We start from the raw sequence: 21,724 nt of genomic DNA, 5'->3' as shown, positions 1-21,724 counted from the left end.
AGGCCCTTTTTCATCCTAATCTGTCTTTTCATTCCTTGTTTGGAAGAAGCAGGCACAAGACATCCTGCAGTTCCTGGCCGTGAGATACATACCAGTTAAGTCACACTCCTCAGATGCTCAGGCACCCCCTGAACTGTTTTACCTAATCCCCTGCGTCCTGCTGCCCGTATCGCTCCAGCAAACCGTGCGCTGCCTGCTCACTTCATCACAGGGTTGTGATGGGCACCCCAAAATCACCCTGTGCCCATCGATGGAGGCGTCTGGGTGATGCTGTCAGGCTGGGGCCATGCCTGGCCCTGTGCCCCGCTCTGGGGCTGGACTGGAGCCCCATCCCAAGATGTTTCCTGGGGCACGGTGACGCTTGAGCACCGGCGGGGAGAAGGTGGCGATGGGCAAGGAGTGAGCGCTTCCCCCACTGACCACGCTCACGCAGCAAGTTGCAGCTGTAGTTTTATTTCTTTTTGTGAAAAATAACAGGGTTTCCAGGGGAAAAACCACCCCCCACCCAGGGCTCAGCCCTGGATCCTGCCCACCCCAGCACGACCGCGGGAAGGAGCGGGGCCGACGGTGCAGCATCCTCAGGGCAGGATCTGGCTCCTCGCCGGGACGGAGCAAAGGCAGTCGCTGTGGCTGGGAGCAGAGCCGCAGGACGGGAGGATTTAGGAGCATCCAGAGGCACTGGCTCAGTAGCCAGTGTTTCTGCTCTTGCCTGCGGGACGGAGCACTGACCCCAGCTCCCCAGCTCAGCGCCCGCCGCGGTCGGTGCTGGCATGCCCGTGCTGGGCCGTTGGCATCACCGCACCCTGTGGCAGCGACAGGCACTCGGCTCGCACCCACGCTCAGCTCGCAGATTTCCATCCTCGGCAGCTTGTGGAGGGTTTATTTTCCTTTTTTTTTTTTTTTTTTTTTTTTTTTTTCTCCTTTTTTTTAATAAAAACGGTCTTTAGGTCAACTGCTGGCAGCAGCTCCGAGCAGAAAGCCCCTTCCTCCAGAGTCTGCTTACAAAAGAGTTCAGAAAGGGTCAAATATTGACCAATAATGGTTTTGGCTGTGTTTGAATCTTGATTGTGGCTTCTGCAATGTACAGCAGGGAGGGGACAGACGGGACGGGACAAGGGGGGACAAGTTTTTCCCTTAGTCAGCAGGTTTGGTGACCAGGGAAAGGGGCTGCGTTTGCAGCGCGGCCAGGGCAGCCTGCGGGGACGGGATGGTGGCCGCGAAGGACGGAGGCGAGGACAGGAGAGCCGTGGAGGGCACTGAGGTGAAGGGGATGGGTCTGGAGAGGAGCGAGGGTGGGCTGCTGAGGCTCGAGGAGGAGGAGGAGGAGGAAGAGGAGGAGGAGGAGGAGGAGGAGGAAGAAGAAGAGACGGCTTTGCCCGAGAGGAAGGCGGCCGAATGCATGGCGAGCTGAGCCCTGGCCTCCGGCTTGGTGGTGAGCGAGAGGGGCTGAGCCTGTTCCGAGTGGGTGGCAGCTGGCGCGGCCGGGGATGCCAGGGCGGCCGACGGCGTGGCGGGCGAATCCAGCATGCTGCCGTGGGACGAGGCGGGGCTGTCGCACGGTTTCTCAGCCGGCAGGTACTGCACGCACGGCTTCTTGCTCTTGGATGCCAGGGAGCCTGCGAACGATGGAGGACGGCGTGAGCGGCCAAAAGCTGGAGGAGGGAGGCTGGCAGGGGGGATACTCACTCTCCATGTCGTGGCTTTGCTGCTGGGCCAGCTTCTCTCGCTTTCTCTTCTTTTTCTTGCCCTGGAAAATATTATAAAGTCCTTATGCAGCTTTTTTGCCACCGGAGAGCCCTTGGGGGCTGCTCGTTGGATGGGAATTGGAGAATTGGGGCTGATGGTGCCCCAGAGCAGCTCGCGGGGATGCAGGAGCCACTGATGGCAAGCAGGGCATCCCCAGGGACTCAGCACCATCGCCCACTGCCCTCAGCACCCCAAACACTGACAGCACAGCCAGCAACCTCCCACCAGCCAAATTCCCTCAGACAGGAGCCATCCGGGACCCTGGCAAGGGGAGACCTCCTCCCGGCCGGTCCCGGTGGCCATGGGGCTTGGAGGGGGGGCACACGTACGTAGTTGTCCCGCGCCGACCACGTCGGGTAGAGCTGCGAGTGCAGCTGCCGCTCTTTCCGCGCCAGCTCGTAGTACTTCGCCTGCTCCTCCCGCGACAGCGAGTGCCACTGCAGGGAGGGAGAGACCACGCTGCAGACCCCAAAGCCACGCTGCAGACCCCAAGCTCATGGTGCCAATCCCAAAGCCACACTGGAAATCCCAAAGCCGCGCTTGCTGGCCCCGAGGACACGCTGCCCTGGGGCTGCAGAGCTCCCAGCTCACCCCATCCTCTCGCCATCCCGGTCCCCACCAGCTCCCTGGGACCTCCTGGACTGGTGATGACCCAGGTCAAGGCACTGAGCCGTGGGGAGAGGTGGAGTAAAGGGGGCTGAAAGCCCTTTTAAGGTCACAAATGGGCAGCATGTGGGCGCAATGCCGATGTCAAGGGAAATGCCTGTACCCGCCTGCCCAGGATCTGGTTGATGGCAGCGCTCTCTTTCAGCGTGCACTCGGCCACCACCTTGGCCCTCATCTCCTTCATGTATAACATGAAGGCGTTGAGCGGCTTCTTGATGTGGGGTTTCTTCTCCTCCTCCTTCTTCACAGTGACGGGGGATTTCCTGCAACGAGCAGGATGGTGGGTCAGGACCCGCTCTGCACCATGCAGGGCGCCCAGGGGATGAGCTCCTGTCCCCGGGACCATCCTGTCCCCAACTCACGAGTTGCCTCCGGGGCTGACGCTGGGCTGGGTGGGTTCCTGCTTCACGATAGGCGAGACGATGGTCGGGTGCGGGATGCCCGAGGGGTGCAGCCCATGCGTGGGTGGTGGGACCATGTGTGGGGAGAAACGGCTGGACATCAAACTGCAGCGGAGGGAGTGGGAGGGGAGGGCTCATCAGTTCCCCACGGGCACCAACAGCCCCCAGTTTCCACCCCAAACACTCCTGAGAACCTCCTGGGTTAAGAGACCACCAGCTTCAACCCAGTCAGGGGTCTGGTTTCACACTGGATCCCACCCCAGCTTGTGCAAGATGGTAACACGGACCCAAATTAAGCAATGCCCTGAGCCCATGGGATGTTGCTTTCCCCCCACCTGTGGGGACCATCCGCACCCTCCCAGGGGTGTTTTTGGCTGAGGAGGCCATCACAACCTCCTGGGACTGGTCTGTGCCTGTGCAGAGCAGGGTCTCCCCGGGACCACCCACTGCCAATGCTGCTGCGGGGCTGAGTCCTGCATTGCCCTCAGGGAAGCAGCCAAAAACCCGCTGCCAGCTCGGGGACGCCCAAGGAAGGTCCTTTGTCCCTGCTGAGACCCACCTGGACATGGAGGCATTCATGGCAAGGGCAGGGTAGGGATGCCGAAAGCCACCAGGAGGGATGGAGTACATGGGCTGTCCTTGCCTGCAAACGCACAATCTTTAGTGGACAAAATATCCCTCACCAGTTCATGGAGACCCTTGGACTGGTCTCTGGCCAATCTCCATCCTGATGATTTCCAAAATTTCCAGTGGTAGGGAGCACCTCCCTTCCCAACCCCCATGGGAGCCCTTGCCATCCCACCGAGCTTGCAGGGGAAAAAGTGGATAAACTGGGAAGAGGAGGAAGGACTCAGGGGGACATGGGGCTCGTCGGACCTTCCCGGGGACAGGGACACAGGGATGGGTGAGACCCCCCAGCCCTGGGTCAAGTCCATCCTTACTGTGGCATGAGCCAGCCCAGCGGGTGCGGGATCTGGCCCACGGCTCCTGGAGACAGCGGGTAATAGGGGGGCAGCTCGGACGGGTGCGGCGGCCGCGGGATTCCTGCCAAGGGAGGGAGGGGAAGGAATCTTCAGACACGGACGTGGCAGCCCCTGAGCTCCCTATCGGCCTGCAGGCACCCTGTCTGCCTCCGAGCACCCCTTCTTGCTCCAAGCACCCTGTCTCCCTCTGAGCACAGTCTCCCTCCAAGCATCCCACCTCCCTCCAAGCACCCTGTCTCCCTCTGAGCATCCCCCTCCCAGCACCCATCTCTGTCTGAGCATCCCATCTACTGCCAAGCACCCCATCTCTCTCCCAGCGCCCATCTGCCCACCTGGACCACAGGAAGAGGATGCTGAGACAACCATAACGGAGACTTAGGGGGGTTCCCCATGCACCCCAACCAGGCGAGGACCCATCCCCGACCACCGGCCGCATCCCCTTCCCACCACCCAGGGACCAGGCTGTGAAAACCATCTGGGAAGCAGAGGGACCGCTGGACAGGGAGCGCCCCATTCTCAGCACGGCACCGACACTGTCACGGTCCCTTTGCTCACGCGACAGCGTCCCAGCTCGGCTGATGCCATCCCCTCCCCCCTACCTCATGCTCACCCGTTTTGGGGTCGATCTCCGGCGAGAGGTGGCCGGGCGGCGAGCCTGGCGAGAAGTGGTCGTTGCTGTAGGTGATGAGTGGCGTCAGCGGGTGCATGTGATGGGCGTGCTGCACCACCGGGACCTTGTTCGACTGTGGGGCGGCGAGGGAGAGCACATGAGAGGGCAAAACAGTGGCCAACCCCTCCCAAAAGACCCCCACCATGGGCACTGTATCAGCTTCATGGGGGGCTGGAGTGGGGTTTCCCCCCCCCCCCCCACCCTGGGAAACCCATCAGTGCCGTGGGATTTGGCTGCTCTTACCAAGTGTGCGGGTGAGGGCGAGCGGCTGTCCTTCAGTGTGGCTCCGGCGGGCACGTCCAGCAGCGGCCACTTCATCTGCAGGTACTGCAGGAGAGCTGGACTGACGCCCTCCGCCAGCCCCCCAAACACCCCTCAGCCCCAAAACATCCCCCCAGCCCCGGCTGCAGGCTCAGCCGGGGACACCCCAACCCACAGAGTGGTGGCAAAGGGGTTTGGGGGGGCACATGGGGCTGTTTTCAGCCCTATAGACCCCAACAGATCCCATAAATGGTGCAAAGCCCTAAATCCTGAATCTGAAATACCTGCCCCAAATGGTGCAAACCCCCAAATCCCAAATCTCTGCCCCAAATGGTGCTGTCTTGCTGGGGAGCCACAAGCCCCCAGATCCCCTTGCCGCAATTCCCCACCCGCCTGCGCCGATGCCACCTTACCCTACCCCAAAAAAGAGACTTTTTGGGACGTGGCAATGCCCAGCACAGCACTGCACAAGCTGCAACCGCCTGTGGGGCTCAGCCCCAGGGTGGTCTCCATGCCGGGGTGGGGGGGTGTTCCCTCCCTATCCCCAGTCCCCAGGGCACTGGCACCAACCCCAAATTGCCAGAAGGCAAGAAACCAGCCCCAAATTGCAACGAGTTGTGAGGGGAGGGAAATATGGGGCTTTTAGGGGTCTCTTCCCCCTCCTTGGGTTAAACCTTGCTGCGACACAAGGATTTGTCTCCCTGGCACTGGACGTAAGCAGCCCCTGAAAGAAAGGTGCTTTGTGTTGTGTTTTTCGGCGGAGGGGGGCTGGAGGCATTTCCCGGCAGACAGCGGGAGGGAGGCGCGTCCCGCGAGATGCCGGGGCTGGGGAATGTGGCCTGGACGGGGCCGCAGCTGCGTGCAGGAATTTCCCCGCTGCACAAACCTTCCTGATCCGAAGCAGCTGGAAGGAAAACCCAGCGAGGAGCTGCGGGGAGCGTTAACTCTTCCACGGCTGGACAGACGCACCCTTGCCTGCATCCTCCTGCAGCCCCCCAAAGTGTCCTGTATCCCCCCACACACATCGCCTCCCCCTTTCTCCCAGTCTCCATCATCCCTTCCAGCATCTCCAATATCCCTCCCTGCACACCACATTCCCCCCCGCATATCCCCTGCATCCCCCTCTTGTATCTCCAGTACCCCCAGCATCCATTCTGCATCTCCTGCACCTCCACTGTCCTCCCGTCTATCTCCAGTATCCTCCCTCCATCCCCAGCATCCCCTGACATCTCCAATATCTTCCCTGCACCTCCAGTATCCTCCCTCCATCCCCAGCATCCCCTGGCATCTCCAATATCTTCCCTGCACCTCCAGTATCCTCCCTCCATCTCCAGCATCCCCTCCCCATCTCCAGTATCACCCTCGCCCCATCTCCAGCACTTCTTCCAGCATCCCCCCGCACACCCCCTTTCCCGCCGGCACTCAGCCCCGCACCGCCGGGCACCCCACACCTCTGGATAAGCCACAACCCCACCAACATGTCCCAGCAGCCCGGAAAAGACACAACGCTGCCTGCTGGGACGCGCCGGGACCCCCGGGAACAATCCCACCAGCAAACTGGGGCCGCCGGTAAAGTCACCACCAAAAACCACCCCCGGAAGCCCGAGATGAGGATTTCCCAATGACCCAACGGCTCCCGCAACTGCTGGCACAGAGGATCCCCCCCCCCTCAAAAACCTGCTTCACCACCTAAACCAGGTGCCTCACACCCCGTCCCCATCCCGCACGCAGGGGCGGCTCCAGCATCCCGGGCCCGGTGCCCCCCGCGCCCCTTCCCTGGGGAGATTTTTTTGGCACCGCCGGGATAACAGCGGCAAGACAGACCCACGGGTGCCGGGGGGGCCGTAACCATATCCAGCCCTGCGGCCGCTCCTCTGAAGGCCGGTTGCGGAGGAGGCAGGGAGCCAGGGCGCTCCGCGCGCTTGGAGCACGCCTGGTATGCGAGCGGCCCCGTGACCCGCGCGGGCTCGCGCCGTGACCTGCCGCGCACCCCGCGCTCCCCCAGTACAAGTAGGAGCCGTTTCCTGAAGCGCTGGCTTTGATGCCTCCTCCAAATCTGGGTGATCAAAGCCGCCGGGCTGAGGCGGGGAAGCCCCGGGGTCTGGCTGCTGTACAACTCCGGGCTGGTTCCAAGCAGCCGAGCGCCGCCGCCCCACGTGCCACCAAAGCTGCAGCGTCGCGTGGACGGGAAGAGGGTTTTTCGGCCTGAGATGCTCCCGGGCTGGCTGGGGCAGCATCCCTGGCTGGGGGGTTGCAAGAGATGCCCTGAGCATCCTTACGTCCGTGCCGGGGTGATGTGTGGGGTGCCCCGAGCGTCCCTGGGGCCACGCCGGGATGAGGTACAGGGTGCCCCGACATCCCTGTCGCCGTGCTGGGGCGACGCGGGGGACGCCCCAACATCCCCACGGCTGCACTGGGGCAACGCACGGGGCGCTCCGACACCCCCGCAGCGACACGTTATGGTGCCCTTGAGCGTCCCTGGGGCTGCCAACGCGCAAGGTGCCCCATGATGGGCAACAGACGAGGTGCCCTGGGCATCCCCGGGGTGCGGGGGGGGGAGCGCCTGGCTGACACACGAGATGCCCCGACATCCCTCTGGCCGTGCCCGAGGTGCCCGGCGCGTCCCTGCAGCCGTGCCAGGGTGACGCGTGGGCCACCCCAACATCCCCAGGGCCGTGCCCCTCCAAGACGCGAGGCGCCCCACCATCCCTCCCACTGCACCGGGGTGTCCCCCCCCCCCCCCTCCCCCGGGGCCGTGCTGGGGTGAGGCAGGAGATGCCCCCCCGCACCCCCGACGGGTGCCTTCGGCTCCGCCTCGCCATCCCCTGCCCGCTGCCCCCATCACAAAGGGGGCTTTCTCGTCTATTCTGTAAGCGGAGAAGCCGCTGGGGGACGGCGGCTGGGGAAAGGCCCGGGATATAAAAGGCTGCTTCTCATTTTGAAGCCGTTTCAGGAGGCCGGGGAGGGGAGAGGAAGGGGGGGGGGACCTTTTCAAAATATACAAAGAGGGGGGGAGCTGGCAAACGGTTCAGTGGTAATGTGGAAAAATGAAGCGCGCCCCCCCCCCCCCCCTCCACGCCCCCTCCCCACGTTCCCCTTGGCCCCTGCCTGGACACAGCTCCCACTGTACCACCACGTGCGGGAACCGCGCGCGAGTGGCGGATTGGAGCTATTTAAAAAAAAAAAAAAAAAAAAAGAAGAAAATAGTTGAAAATCGGTCACATTCCAGAGAGATTAGAGCAAGTTCTGGTTCCTCGTTACCAGCCACCCCACAATTAAAAGCAGGTTAACCCCTTCCCTGCCAGAGCGGTAGGACCACAAGGAAGTCTCCTGTCTGTCTGTCTGTCTGTCCCCTCCCCGGGGTGGGGCGAGCGGCCGCCCTGTGGCCCCAGCAGCCGGAGGAAGGGGGACCGGTGTGTTGAGGGGGGGTCGTGCCGCGTGGCAGTGGCAGCAGCATTTCGCCTCCACGCTCGAGGAGGAGGCGCAAACGCCGTGGGATCCCCTAATGCCCAATTAGAGGCTTTAATGAGCGGATTTCCTCTCCTCTTCCGTGCACGGGGCTCGATCCCAGCTGAGACATTTTCCCTGGGAAGAGGGAAAAGCCCTGGCTGGCGGCAGAGCTGGCCCTGCGTGTCCCAGCATCGCGTGGCTTGGCGTTCAGTGTCCCACTCTCACATGTCCTGGTGTTGCATGTCCCAGCGTGGCATGACCCAGCACCACGTGTCCCGGCATTGTATGTCCCGGCATCGCGTGTCCCAGAATTGAGTGACCCAGTGTTGCATGTCCCAGCTCCTCGTGTCCCAGGATTGTACCTCCTGGCGTTGCACATCCCAGGATTGCATACCCCAGCGTTGTCACGGCATCACATATTCCAGGATTATGTATCCTGGTGTTGTGTGTCCTGGTGTTGCGTGTCCCAGTGTTGCATGTCCCAGCGTTGTGTGTCTTGTGTTGCACATCAAAGCATCCCAAGTCCTGGTGTTCCATGCCCTGGCAACTGGTGTCTCAGCGTTGCCTCTCCCAGTACTGCATGCCCCAGGATTGTGGATCCCGGTGTTGCCTGTCCTGGTGTTCCGTCTCCAAGCACTGCTTGTCCTCCTGATGCTGCACATCCCAACATCACTTGTCCCAACGTTGCGTGTCCTGGTGAGATGGCACAGGGTCGCAGCAGGCTCCTCTCTGCCAGACCCAAAGGCTCGGGCTTGGCGGCCACCCGCCTCTCATTTTGGGAGAGAAAAGGTCTGTTTGGGACCTGAGCTGTCATTTTTCCAGGTAAAACATTACCTGCAGGCGCTGGGTGTGGAAAGCCTCCGTGCTGGCTTTTCCCTTTGCCTACACATGCTGCAGCCCGGAGACGACCCTGCAGGAACCACCGGCGCCGCCGAGAAGATCTACACAATACCGGCACCCGGCCACTTCATCCTCATCCCCAAAACCCCCACGGGTGAGCTGGAAAGCACCTGTGGAAGCATCCTGCTGGCACATCCCTGATGTCTGTCCCTCTCACGCCACCTCTGTCCCCAGGAGCAGCCAGGGGCAGGTGGTGGGGGACAGTGACCCCAAATCGCCCATCCCTGTGCCGTCGCCTTTTTCAGCCCAAATTCCTGGGGCTTTGCAAAGCCTCCAGGCTTGGCAAGCCTGAACACAGCCCCGCTACAGCCCTCGCAGATCCCCCCCAGCCCTCCTCACTCCCAGCCTGTTTACACAGCTGCAGGATAACTGACAGCTCACCCTTCCCCCTCCCGCCTCTGCTCTAGCCATTTTTCCCCCAAAATACATCCCAAAACCATGCCGGGGGAGAAGGGAAAAGCCAAACATTGGGACAGAGAATAGGGTTTTGTGGGTTGTTTAATGGAGCCCCCCAAAAATCTTTGTCTGGGTGTTGGATGCTCTGGCCTTGTAGCATCCCGGGATCCTGGCGCTGAGCAGTATCACTGGCTCATTTGGGATAAAACCAGCCAAAGTTTGCTTCTAACAGCTCAGGGGGTCAAAGAGAGATGGGATTTTTGAGAGAAGTGTGTTTTCTAGGCTCGATGCATCATCTGATTCAATAAAACTCTGTGTCTGGGAGCAAAAAGCTGGAAAAGCCCCAAATCTTCCCCAGCAGGAGGTCCCGGGACTACAAACCCAAGCACGCTGCAAAGGAGGTTTTGGTGCAAAGTGAGATGTGGGGAGGGGGGCTGAAGGTGCTGAGCCCCAAAAAAGGGGGGGGGGGGGAAAGGGAGTGAAAGGAAAAAGGGGGAAAAGAGGTAAGACAGAGGAAACAGAGGGGGAAGGGAGGGAAAGGAGGGAGAAAGGGGCTGGGAAAAAAAGAGGGGGGAAAGGTGGTGGGAAAAAAGGGAGGGAAGGGTGGGAAAGGGAGGGGAAAAAGGGGAGAAAAAGCTCCTTCTTGAAGGCAATCAGGGGACATGGAAAGTGAGTCCCACTTAAGGGGCAATGGAAAGCGAAGGGGCAGGCAGTACACTAGCCATGGGGAGCTTTGGAGCTGGGAGCGAAGGCAGGGAAGGGGCCAGAGAGAAATGGAAAGAGGGGACCTGGTTTCTCGCCTTCCTGTGCCAGGTATCGGGTGTCCTTTGAGCTCGAATAAATCACCTTAATGCCAAAGAAAAGGGGGAAAACTGAAGAGCATCCCAGCCTCGCACGGCCCATCGCCCGTCCCGCATCCCTGCGCGGGGAGCCACCGCGTTCCGCTTCCCTGGGGATAATTAGGGAGGGAGAAATCCCAATTACAGCTGGGATTTACAGCCCAAGAAACAAGCCGTAAATCCTCACCCCCCGCTCCCCGCCTCGCTCCCCTCCGAGCTGCTTCCCAGCCAAATAATCTCCTCCAGATGTTGGCCACGAACGCCAGGATGGCGGTTTCCAGCAGGGACGAGACCTTTTGGGGGGTCTCCTGTGTCCCTGCATCCCACCAAGGAAAACCCCAAAAATTCCTGGTGGGGTTATTTCTTTTCCCATTGGGGTCTGCAGTTTTTAAAGGGCTGCAAAGGAGTAATATGGAGGCATGATGCTGTGTCTTGGGTTGTCCCCACAGCTCACATTGTCCCCTCCTGGCATTTCTAGGGTGACGCAGGCCAGGCAAAGGCCATCCCAGGTAAGGACACTGATTTGGGGGTGGGAATGGGCGCAGCACCAAGAGCTTTCAACCCCTGGATAAAGGATGCTTGATCATTCCCGCGAGGCAGCCCAAAGCTGTCAGCCGGCGGCACGCAGACACCAGCACAAACTGGGTGGGAAACGCCAACAGCACTGCGATGGGAAATCAGAAAAAAAGTGGCTGGAAGCTACAAAATAAGCCCAGAAAAACCCCATTTGGGATGAGCTCAGAGAGGCGGCGCTTAAAGCCGACCTTATCTCGAGGCGCAGATCCCCGTGTCACAGCACCGGGGATGCCGGCTGGCATCTGCTGAACAGCTTGGCCCCGGCCGTGGCTCCGCGGAGGAAGGCGGCGAGAGGAAAGGCGGGATGTGAGGGATGGGAGGAAGCAGGATGAGGCTTATGGGGACTGGACCATCGCCAGGACGCCGGCCAAGCCAGCTCCTGGGCAGCCCACGGAGCGCAGCCTCATCCCAAAGTGACCTTGGCAGGGGGGATGCCCCAAGCATCCCTCACCCGCGGGCACCCTGAGCATCCCTCGTGCACGTACCCAGCCACCGAGCAAGACAGATCAACGCAAGCCGGGACCCCCCCCCCACGACTGCCAGCGGTTCCCTCCCCTCTCCCCAGACCTGGCGGCAACAAGTTTTCCCCGCTGCCCCGAGGCTTTTGTCTGCAGCTTTCAGCTCCCGTCCATCACACTGAATGGCTCCATTCATCCCACATTCAGGCGGCGGCTGCATCCGCGCCGGGGGAATCCCAGCGGGTGCAAAGGGCTCATCCCCGCCCCGGCCAAAAAAAAAAAAAAAAACACCACCGGCTCAGAAGCCCCCCCACCCCGAGCATCCTTGGTCTTGGGGGGATGCGACATGCGATGCCCAGGCAGGGAGGGTGGACTTTAATGGACTTTTGCACGTGTAAAATGTTTAAGATCCCATCCAAGGTCTGGGAATGATGGAAAAAGTCACTCGAAGCCATGCTGCTGCTGAAATTTGGGGTGAAGATGGTCCCATCACGGTGCCACGCTCCTGCTGGCCACAAACCCCATGATTTTGGGGGCTGACACCTCCGGAGATGCACCTCTGCATCCCGCCAGATGTTGAACCCAGGCTCGGGGGAGCACCAAGGGGGTCCTGTACCCGCCAGCAGCACCCATGGGTCACCAGCTCACCCGGCGGCGCTGCCCGCTGACCTCCCCCCTGCCCTCTGCACCTCCGGGACCCCCAGGGTGAGCACACGGGGTGACATCGCTGCCAAAAAAAAAACACCCCCCAAAAAAGAAGCAAGCCGTGAAACCGCGCATCACCACCGTCCCTTCCTCCTCCTCAGGGCACCTTCACCTAGCCCATCACACCCCAACCCATCCCTTCTCCCCCCAAAACGCTCTCAAACCCCAATATGAGCACAGAGGGATGGGACGCGGCACAAGCCCAACCTTCTCCCGCCCTTAACCCTCCTCTTCCTCCGGCTGGGATGCGCTGGGCGCTTCTCTCCGGGTTCCTCTTTCCCCCGCTCCCGCCAGCGACTTCAAGGAAGAAAAACTAATGAAAAGCAGCTGCTCAGAATACCAGAAAGATGATGAATGCGCGTTAAGTCCCCTTAACAAAACCAGGTCTTATGAGAGTCGCCTGGAGCACTTACTTCATTGCTTTAATTTGGGAATCGTGTTGGAAAAGGGAGGGAGGAGGGAGAAGTTGGGGGGGTTAGTGGAAACCTCCTGTAGGTCTCATTTAACGAAAAAAAAAAAAAAAAACAACCAAAAAAAAACCCCTGGGTAATTAGCCGAATAGCATAATTAAGGAGAAGACATAAAGGGGCCATTGTGTGCGAAGGCTCAACAGGCAGGAGCACCTCAGAGTGGGGAAACTGAGGCACGGGAAGAGTTCACTACCGGAAGGCCTGCATTCGGCCCGGCAGCTGCACAGGGTGAGAAGAAGACAAAAAGTGTGAAAAATCCTTTTTTTCTTAATATTTTCCAGGTGTGGAAGGAAGCCCGCAGTGCTAGGGTGGGAGAAATCCCAAATAAACCAGCAAATCCCAAGGGGGTGCCCAGAGCTCGACCAGTGATGGACGAACCACCGCGGTTAGAGGACGCTGAGTGCTGAGCAAGCCCCCGCAGCCGAAAAAAATCCCCCCCCATCCCAACACCTCCATCCCGCATCCCAACGAGCGCGCGCCAAAACCCTCCCTGCTCAGCCGGAGCTGCCGCCGGAGCCTCCGGCAAGACCCGCCCGGTTTTTGGAGCAACCCTTTTTCTTGCCAAAAATCTGTATTTTAATCATTTTTCTTGGCAGCCGCGTGTTTAAGAGGATATATTTTCTTTTGCAGACAGATATGCCTCTGTATTGCAGCCTGCACGGAGATCGCGAGCTCATCTCAGGAACGGGGAAAAAAAGACGAAACAAGTCCAGGTTGTGTATTTTTTTCTCATTTATTTTGGGACCACAACCCGCTGGTGAGCATTAATTACACCGGCGTGCATTAATTACACGAGCGTGGCATCATTGCAGGGCGCGGGGAGCTGTTTGGGTGCCTCGGCTGAATTTCCATGCCTGAGGAGGGTTCGGGTTTATTTAAATACTCACCTCCAGACTCGAATTCCTGGGGTTAAACTGCTTTTTTGGGGGAAATAATGACAACCCAGTGCAAGGGTTTTTTTATCCGCCAACGCATGGTCTCGCCTTCGCCTCCCTGGTGGGGCCGTGCCTGTTTTGGGGATGCAGAACAGCCAATTCCCATCCCTCTCCCTCCCTGAGCCGGGGATCAGAGGAGGATCCTGGGGTGCAATTTTGCCCCGATACAGATTTGGCTTGTTCTGGGCTTGGGATAAAAGACGCCGGCTCCAAATGATCCCGATGGGATGGATCCAGCGTGGCAGCAACAGCGGTTTGCATCCATCCAGCTCGTGGTGCTGGTGCGTGCCCAGAGCTTTTCCTTTCCATCCCACCTTGGGTATCTTCGTATTTTTGGGAATTGCAGCTCCGATGATCCCAGGGAGCCAAACTCAGCCTCAAGTGTCCCCAATTCCCAATTTCCAGTGCACCCATGGGGAAAACCAGGCTAAAACTCTGCTCGGAACGGCAATGCCATCATTATCCCCTGCCAAATTCTTCCACTGGCTTAGGGAGGCCAGAAAAAATACCACCCTGGCCAGGAATCACCAGAAAAAATTACACTGAAGGGGACACCCCAAATTTCAGGGTCCTGTCTGCAAATAACACAGGTGGCATTGGAGCAAAGTGAATTAGCCCCGATAAAGGGCAGGAGCATCCCATCGTCTCGGTGCCCATCGGGTTTGCACGGGGATGGCGGCAATTTGCCTGGTTTCGGGTGCGCCAAGACATCATGTTTCCAGATTTCTAAATATTTTCCAGATTTCTAAATCTTTTGGAGCAGAGAGATGCAAGAGCAGCGGTTTGCCTGCCCGTTACTCCAAAAAAAGTCCTCCAGCAGTTTCACCGCTGCTGGGTCCGACACCAGCACCCACAGAAACGTCCATCCCCAGCATCCTTCCCCCGCCCCGGCTGCCTCCTCAGAGCATCTCTCAGGTGCAGAGATTATTTGAGGTTTGGGTTTTTTCCCCCCCCACCAAATCTTCCTTTTTTATGCAGCAGAGTCACACAGTTCAGTCGGCAGCACCCCGGCTGAGAGATGGCAAGGATGCTGCAGCCACCGGGACGGCTGGATCCCGCAGATCAGCTCGTTTCCCCCAATGGATGGGGGGAGGAAAAAAAAAAAAAAGGAAATGAATAAAAAAAAAAAAAAAACCTCCCAGGGCTGCTCGGTGGCCTCCTGCCTCCTACCACCTCTGCGCTTCACGTGTTGGGTCTTGCCTCGAAGCCTCCCGGGACGAGGGCGGCAGCGGATTTGTCGGTGCAGAGCCGGGTACCCTCGGGCGATGCTGCCACGTGAGGTGCTGTGCCCGGCCGGAGCCGGTGCAGGATGGAGGATGCTGTGCCCAGCCGGACCCAGTCCGGGCTTGCTGGCATGATGATGTCCCGGGATCCAGGAGATCCCTGCACCGCCGCTCCGGTGGAAAGTGGGGGGGGGGGGTCTGCTGACCGGCGCAGAGCTCCGATGCTTTCATTGCCCAAGTGGCTGCAGAATACGGCGGGGCCTCACCCTGCCCCAGTGGCGCAGCAAAATTTGGCTCCAAGAGCCCCTCTGGTCACATCAGGCCACGACGTGCATCCGCAAAATCTTCCCAGCACCCCAAGTTTGCCCCCACCACGATGCCCCTTGCTTGTTCAGCGCCCCAGGCTCAGCTTCGCGCAGAAACACCCCAATCCAGCGGGATTCAGCCCCAATCCTGGGCTTTCCCATCCCCACTCATCCCTCCAGGCTCAACACCAGCCCTGGGTCCAAAACCGGGATGCAACATCAGCTCCTCTCCCAGCCCCTCTTAATTAATCCCCCTTTCTGGGATTCATTAAATCATCGTTAGTGGCTCTTTTCTACCAATCGCAACCCCAGTCCCTTTTAATTATTCCTTATTCCTCGCCGGTATTTGGGATCGTGGCCAGTTGTGCATCATCTCCAAAATGTAGTAATACCAAATGTGACAAATTGGGAATATAACCTTTATCCGGCACCCGGCTGCCGGCCAAACACGGGGATATTTATGTAATCCGGTAGCTGGCCGGGGCCCCCCGCCCTCCCCAGCCCAGGATTCACGCTCGATGCCCATTCAAACCAGTTGCTTCCAATAAAGCAAAAGCAGAACCCCAAAAACATAGCAAATTCTCCACATGACGCCACTGAAAAGCAGGATCCCGGCTGGCAAGCCCGCACCGGGGATTTTAAGCCATTTTAATTGCAGCAACTTTTGCCATCCTATATATATTCCATACGGTCATGCAGCTTCCTATAGAGCCCGAGCAAATAACGTGCTTAAAACCATCAGGTGTCACCACCACCGCGGCTCCAGAGCGAGAAATAACACCCATCAAAACACGAGTGTGGCGCGATGCTGCAGCCCGGGATGCGACGGGTACCACAACCGGGCACGGCATCCCGGCCGGGGGGGGGGGGGGGGAAGGGAAGACAACCCCCCCGGGATGGCGGGAGGGGAAACTGAGGCAGGCAAGGGCTGGGTATGGAGTAGGTTATGTCACTAAAATAGGTTTATATTTCTAAAAATAGGTTTGTATTTCCAGACCAGGTTGGTGTTTGGGATGGTTTGGGTGTAGACGGATGCTGTTAAGGTTGGGGGGGGGTCAATCCTGCTCTTCTTTGGGCCTCGCCCCCCCCCCAGTCTAATGCTCCCTCAATTTGCTTAATCAGTTTTCTAAACGCCAAAGGAGGGACAGACAATGTCAGCCCATTAAGAGCTTTAAAAGTCGAAGGGAGTCCTTTTAAATGAGAAAAGCGGCGCAGCTCAGGGTCAGGTTTCGGGGAAGGGTGCCTGGGGCGAGACCCCCCCCAAACTTCCCAACCCCCCTGGGGTGCATATTCCCCCCCCCTCCGGAAGGGGCAAAGTGAACCAAAAATAATTTCTTCTGGGTTTTTTTTTTAGCACCAGGAAGTTGCCTTCCTTCAGGATGGGGTGTGAGGCTTGGCTGGAGCCGAAGCAGGGTCTGAGCATCCCCAAAAAGGGGTCTTGGGGGGGGGGGGGGAGGGTTCGGGGGGGCACTTACGGTGCGGGCACCACCGGGGGAGAGGGCTCCGTTGGCGAGGTAGGGGCTGCCCAGCTCGGGGAGCATCAGGAAGGGGTAGCCGGGGTAGGGGGGGCCCTTAAAAAAACCCCCATCTTGTTGTCGTCTGACCACTGGGGAGAGAAGAAAAGAGGGGTCAGGAGGCGGTGGGGAGGGGGGGGATGATCTCTCTGGGGGTGCACAAGTCCCCTGGGCGGGTCCTGGGTTCTTCTAGGAGGTCCCAGCCGTGGGGAGGAGGTCCTGCTTCCAGAAGCAGGGAGAGTCGTGGGTCTGAGCCTCTCACTTGGGGGGGGGCCGGGCAGCTCCCTCTAAGGGTGCCCAAGTCCCTGGTTCTTCTGGGGGGGTCCCAGCTACGGCGGAGGTGCGGTCCCCGCGGGAGGGGGTCCCGCTTGCAAAGGGGTGGGGGGCTGGGCTGGCAACAGGGTGGGTCCTGGGACCGGTCTCCCCCCGGGCGGGGGGGTGGATTCTGGCTACGTGGGGGGTCCTAGGGGGCGGTTCCTCCGAGGCGGGGGGGTCGCGGTGCTAGTCACTCCCAGAAAGGCCCCAGCTGCGGGGGGGGGGGGGGGGGGGGGATGTCCCGAGCCCCGTTCCTCCGTGGAGGGGGATGGGGGTGGGCACGGGTCCATCCGTGAAGAAGCGCCCAGGGGCCGGTTACCGAGCGGGGGGGTTGGGGGGGGGGGCGGGACCTGGGGCCGGTGGGGGCCAGGCTCACGGCGGGGGGGTGGTCGGGAGGGGAGGACACGGAGCGGGGGACACAGGGGGAGACGCTGGAGGGGTCCCGCCCGCAGCCGGGGGCGAAAACAAAGAAGTTGCGAAGTGTCGGATGGTCCCGGGGGGATGCGGCGGGGACCGGGAGCGGGGCGAGGGGGGGGGAAACCGGGAGCGGAGCCGGTACCTTCTGCCAAATAGTCCCGCGGCTTCTGGAAACTTTCCCGGGGCTGCGGGGGCCGCTCCGCCTGCGGGGAGAGGGCGGTGAGCGGGGCCGGGCGGGGGTCGCCTCCCCCCCCCTCCGCCGCCTCTCCACCACCCCCCGGGCTCACCTCGGAGTCGGAGCCGGTGCCGGTGCCGGTGCCGCGATTCTCGGTCTCGCTGACCAAGGAGGACTTGAGCTCGTCCAGGTCCCCGTGGGCCGAGCCGCGCCCCGCGCCCTTATCCTGCTCCTCGCCCTCGTCCTGGAAGGCGATGAGCTCGTCGGGGGCCCCCAGGTCGTCCCCCCCCGCCGGTTCCAGCTGCGGCATGGTGGGGGTCCGGCCCCGCCGCCCGCTCCGGCACCGCCGGGCCCCCGCCGCCGCCGCCGCCGCCGCCCGGGAGGGTCGGGAATGCGCGGGGCGGCGGGGGGAGGAGGAGCCCGGCTGCAAACCGACACCGCGGGGCAGGGCAGGGCGCTCGCACCGCCCCGCCACCGGCTCCGCCGACCGGCCCGGCCCGGCCCCGCTCGGAGCGGATCGAGCCCGCTGCCCACAGGGCGCCCGCGGGGTGCCAGCCGACGGCGTGTCCCTGCCACGTCCAGGGCTCCCCGGCACGTCCAGGGCCCCCCCATCCCACCCACGGGCTCCCCATCCCGTCCAGGGCCCCCCCCATCCCACCCACGGGCTCCCCATCCCGTCCAGGGCTCCCCCCATCCCACCCACGGGCTCCCCATCCCGTCCAGGTGCCCCCCTCATCCCACCCACGGGATCCCCATCCCGTCCAGGTGCCCCCCTCATCCCACCCACGGGATCCCCATCCCGTCCAGGGCCCCCCCCATCCCACCCACGGGCTCCCCATCCCGTCCAGGTGCCCCCCTCATCCCACCCACGGGCTCCCCATCCCGTCCAGGGCCCCCCCCCATCCCACCCACGGGCTCCCCATCCCGTCCAGGGCCCCCCCCATCCCACCCACGGGCTCCCCATCCCGTCCAGGTGCCCCCCCCATCCCACCCACGGGATCCCCATCCCGTCCAGGTGCCCCCCCCATCCCACCCACGGGCTCCCCATCCCGTCCAGGGCCCCCTCCATCCCACCCACGGGCTCCCCATCCCGTCCAGGTGCCCCCCTCATCCCACCCACGGGATCCCCATCCCGTCCAGGGCCCCCCCCATCCCACCCACGGGCTCCCCATCCCGTCCAGGTGCCCCCCCCATCCCACCCACGGGCTCCCCATCCCGTCCAGGGCCCCCCCCATCCCACCCACGGGCTCCCCATCCCGTCCAGGTGCCCCCCTCATCCCACCCACGGGATCCCCATCCCGTCCAGGGCCCCCCCCATCCCACCCACGGGCTCCCCATCCCGTCCAGGTGCCCCCCTCATCCCACCCACGGCCTCCCCATCCCGTCCAGGGCCCCCCCCATCCCACCCACGGGCTCCCCATCCCGTCCAGGGCTCCCCTCATCCCACCCACGGGATCCCCATCCCGTCCAGGGCCCCCCCCATCCCACCCACGGGATCCCCATCCCGTCCAGGTGCCCCCCTCATCCCACCCACGGGCTCCCCATCCCGTCCAGGTGCCCCCCCCCATTCCACCCACGGGCTCCCCATCCCGTCCAGGGCCCCCCCCCCCCCATCCCACCCACAGGCTCCCCAACCCGACCAGGGTCCCCCCATCCCATCTGCGCACCCTCCATCCTGCCCAGGTCCCTCCATCCCACCTGAGTTCCACCATCCCATCCTGGTACCTCCATCCCGTCCAGGGTCCCCCCCATACCATATGGGACCCCCCACCCTGCCCAAGATCCCCCCATTTTGCCCAAGGGTTCCTCTACCCCACCCAAGGTGCCCCATCTGAGGTTCCCCAATCACATCCAGGGTGCCCCTTCTATCTGGGTGTCCCCATCCCATTCAGGGTCCCCCCACCCCACCCAGGGTGCCCCCTCCCATCTGGGTGTCCTCATCCCACCCAGGACGCTCCGTTCCATCCGGGCCCCCCCATCCTGTTTAAGTTGTCCCTGCCCTGCCCCATCCTCTTCAGATGCATCCCATCCTATCTGGGTGCCATTGTCCCACCCAAGGTGTCCCCATCCTATCAGGGTGTCCCTGTCCTGCTGGGGTGCCCCTATCCTATTTGGGTGCCTCCAGGTAGCAGGAGAACCCCCAGGGTGACCCTTTCCCTCCAGGGTGGCCCCGTCCCACTGAGGTGGCCCCATCCCACCATACCTGAGTGTCCCCAGTCTGCCCAGGCATCCCCATCCCACCAGGGTGTCCCCATCACCCACATCAGAGGGGGTTCCCCACCTCGCCCCACACCAGGAGCAGGGTGCCAGGGTCCCACCATGGTGCCCGTGCAGCTCTGAGCCAGCCTGGAGGACAGACCCACTGGAAAACCCTTTCCCTCTTTTTTTTTTTCTTGAAGGGTGGGCTTGTCCCCCTGTGACAGGGCCACACGGGTGGGACGGGTGCTCATCCTGCTGCCCATCACCCAGGAGGCTGCCAGGATGGCACCCGCTGGGGTTTCATCTAGCACCTCCAAGTAACTGGCTTCATCCCATCCCATCACCCACAGCCTGACCATGAACCCCAATCTCTGCCTGGACTTGCAGCCTCCCTGTTTCACCAGACTCCGGGGACAATCCCCAAATCCCCAGTCCCTGGGGGCCAGAGCCTCTCCCCACCCCTTCCCGCCAGGCCGGCAGCCCCTCGCTCCATTCCACAAAGGTTCTTCAGTTGCTTTGCCTGAAATACTTCATGAAAAGGCTTTTGTAACTTCTAAATAAGTGGTGACCCCAGTCCCCCCTGCCCAAGTTTCTCAAGGAACAGCGAGAGGCAGCTGCAGGGTATCATGCTGGCCGGCCCTTCCCAGCTCCCAGTCCTCCAGATGTTTTATTACCCTGCTTTTAATTAACATTTCCATCTATGTGTTGAATGGGGAGTTCACATCTGCCCCTTCCCAAGCGGCTTCTTGCTCTGTGTTTAGGGGCAGATGCAGCGGGGAGAACCCTCTTGCGCAGGGTCCAGATGTGTCCAGGGGGATGCGCAAGCCCCAGTCTGCTAAAAATTATAAATAATCACTTAAAGCGTTATTATCCTCAGCATTGCCCTGACCAGAAGATAAATAACATGGAGCACAAGTCCAGGAAGGAGCGAGGAGGTGGCTGGTTCCTGGTGTGGGACACATGGAGGGTAACTGTCCCACACCACCCAGTGCTCCCCAGGTGACCCCCCGCTTTGCAGCACCCTGAGTAAGAACAGAGGAGCTGGCAGCATTGCGGTTTTGGGGTCTTTCCCGGTGTATTCTGAATGTCCTACAAACCCAAGAGACCCTCTACAATGGGGTTGAAGGTCGCCATCAGAAGGCAACCGGTGCTCTGGAGGCAAAACCTCATCGCAGCTCATTTCCCGAGATGTTCCCAAGATACCCCTCGGCCCGTTAATCAACAATTAAGAACATCCTGACGGGGCCGGTGGGATGGGACCTCCATGAGATGGAGGGGACGATGGTGGGATGGGAGATGCGTGTGACTGAGGAGATGATGGCAGGGCCGGCCGAGCCCTTCAAAACCATCTCCCGCGATGTTTTGCTGCTGCACAGCCCAAACTAAAAAGCAATTACAGGCGCTTACGTGTGCCCTTAGGTCAGATCCCGTCACCCGGCCGTTGCCCTGGCATGTCCCGGTGTTAAAAGCTGCCGGGATCCCAACAGTGGTGTCCCGAAGGTGCCGTGAGGCTGGGGATGGAGAAGGGAGAGGAGGTTGGGAGACCCGGGGATGGTACGTTGGAAAAACGAGTCTCTGGAGTGGGGTTCAGTGGGGGGGAAGCTGGGGGAACGCTGCCGCAGGTGGAATGATTGGAAATGAGTCTGGCCGGCGAGGTGCTGCAGCTGTGGGGGGTACGGTGGGACCATCGGACACCCCAGGACCTTCAGCCACACCAGGACCCTCGACCACCCCCTTCACCATCTCCTATCCTCATCCCAACTCAGTGTCCCCCCCCCCCAGTCCCCTGGTAGCTGGGGATATGGGGGGGGACACCCACCCCTTCTACCACCTCCCCAGCCCGAAGCCCCAAGGAAGCAAATCCCAGCACAACGCTGGGGACAACTGGGGGGTTCTGGGGGGGGTGTGTGTGTGGTGGTGTCATTAAACCCAATCTCACCGTCCTGGGGAGGCCGGGGTGGCAGGAGCTCAGCCCCCAGTTATTTTGCTGGTGAATAACAGTGGTGGTTCATGAGTGGGTTCCCCCCCCCCCCCCCCCCGTTGCACCCCACGGCTGGTGGGATGGGGATGAAAAGCTGCCGGATTTTGGGGGGACACATGCCAACCCCCCCTGAGCACTC

At 61.3% G+C, this 21,724-nt stretch overlaps 1 protein-coding gene across 1 annotated transcript; it reads right to left on the bottom strand.

Moving 5' to 3' along the window:
• Positions 1 to 437: 437 nt before the first annotated feature.
• On the bottom strand, positions 438 to 17,809 carry TCF7L1 (transcription factor 7 like 1). The gene is made up of 12 exons (XM_042801380.1): positions 17,518 to 17,809; positions 17,373 to 17,433; positions 16,460 to 16,590; positions 4,710 to 4,793; positions 4,407 to 4,539; positions 3,755 to 3,857; positions 3,373 to 3,456; positions 2,775 to 2,918; positions 2,516 to 2,675; positions 2,076 to 2,183; positions 1,687 to 1,747; positions 438 to 1,616 (listed from the first exon to the last, which is right to left on the bottom strand). The coding sequence occupies exons 1-12, from the start codon at positions 17,713 to 17,715 to the stop codon at positions 1,135 to 1,137; spliced, it is 1,749 nt and encodes a 582-aa protein (XP_042657314.1). The 5' UTR covers positions 17,716 to 17,809; the 3' UTR covers positions 438 to 1,134.
• Between the last annotated feature and the right edge of the window lie 3,915 nt (positions 17,810 to 21,724).

The sequence above is a fragment of the Tyto alba genome, unplaced genomic scaffold, assembly GCF_018691265.1.
Source record: "Tyto alba isolate M040663 unplaced genomic scaffold, T.alba_DEE_v4.0 Super-Scaffold_34, whole genome shotgun sequence".
NCBI classification, from domain to species: domain Eukaryota; kingdom Metazoa; phylum Chordata; class Aves; order Strigiformes; family Tytonidae; genus Tyto; species Tyto alba.
This window is presented reverse-complemented; position numbering and strand designations above follow the sequence as displayed.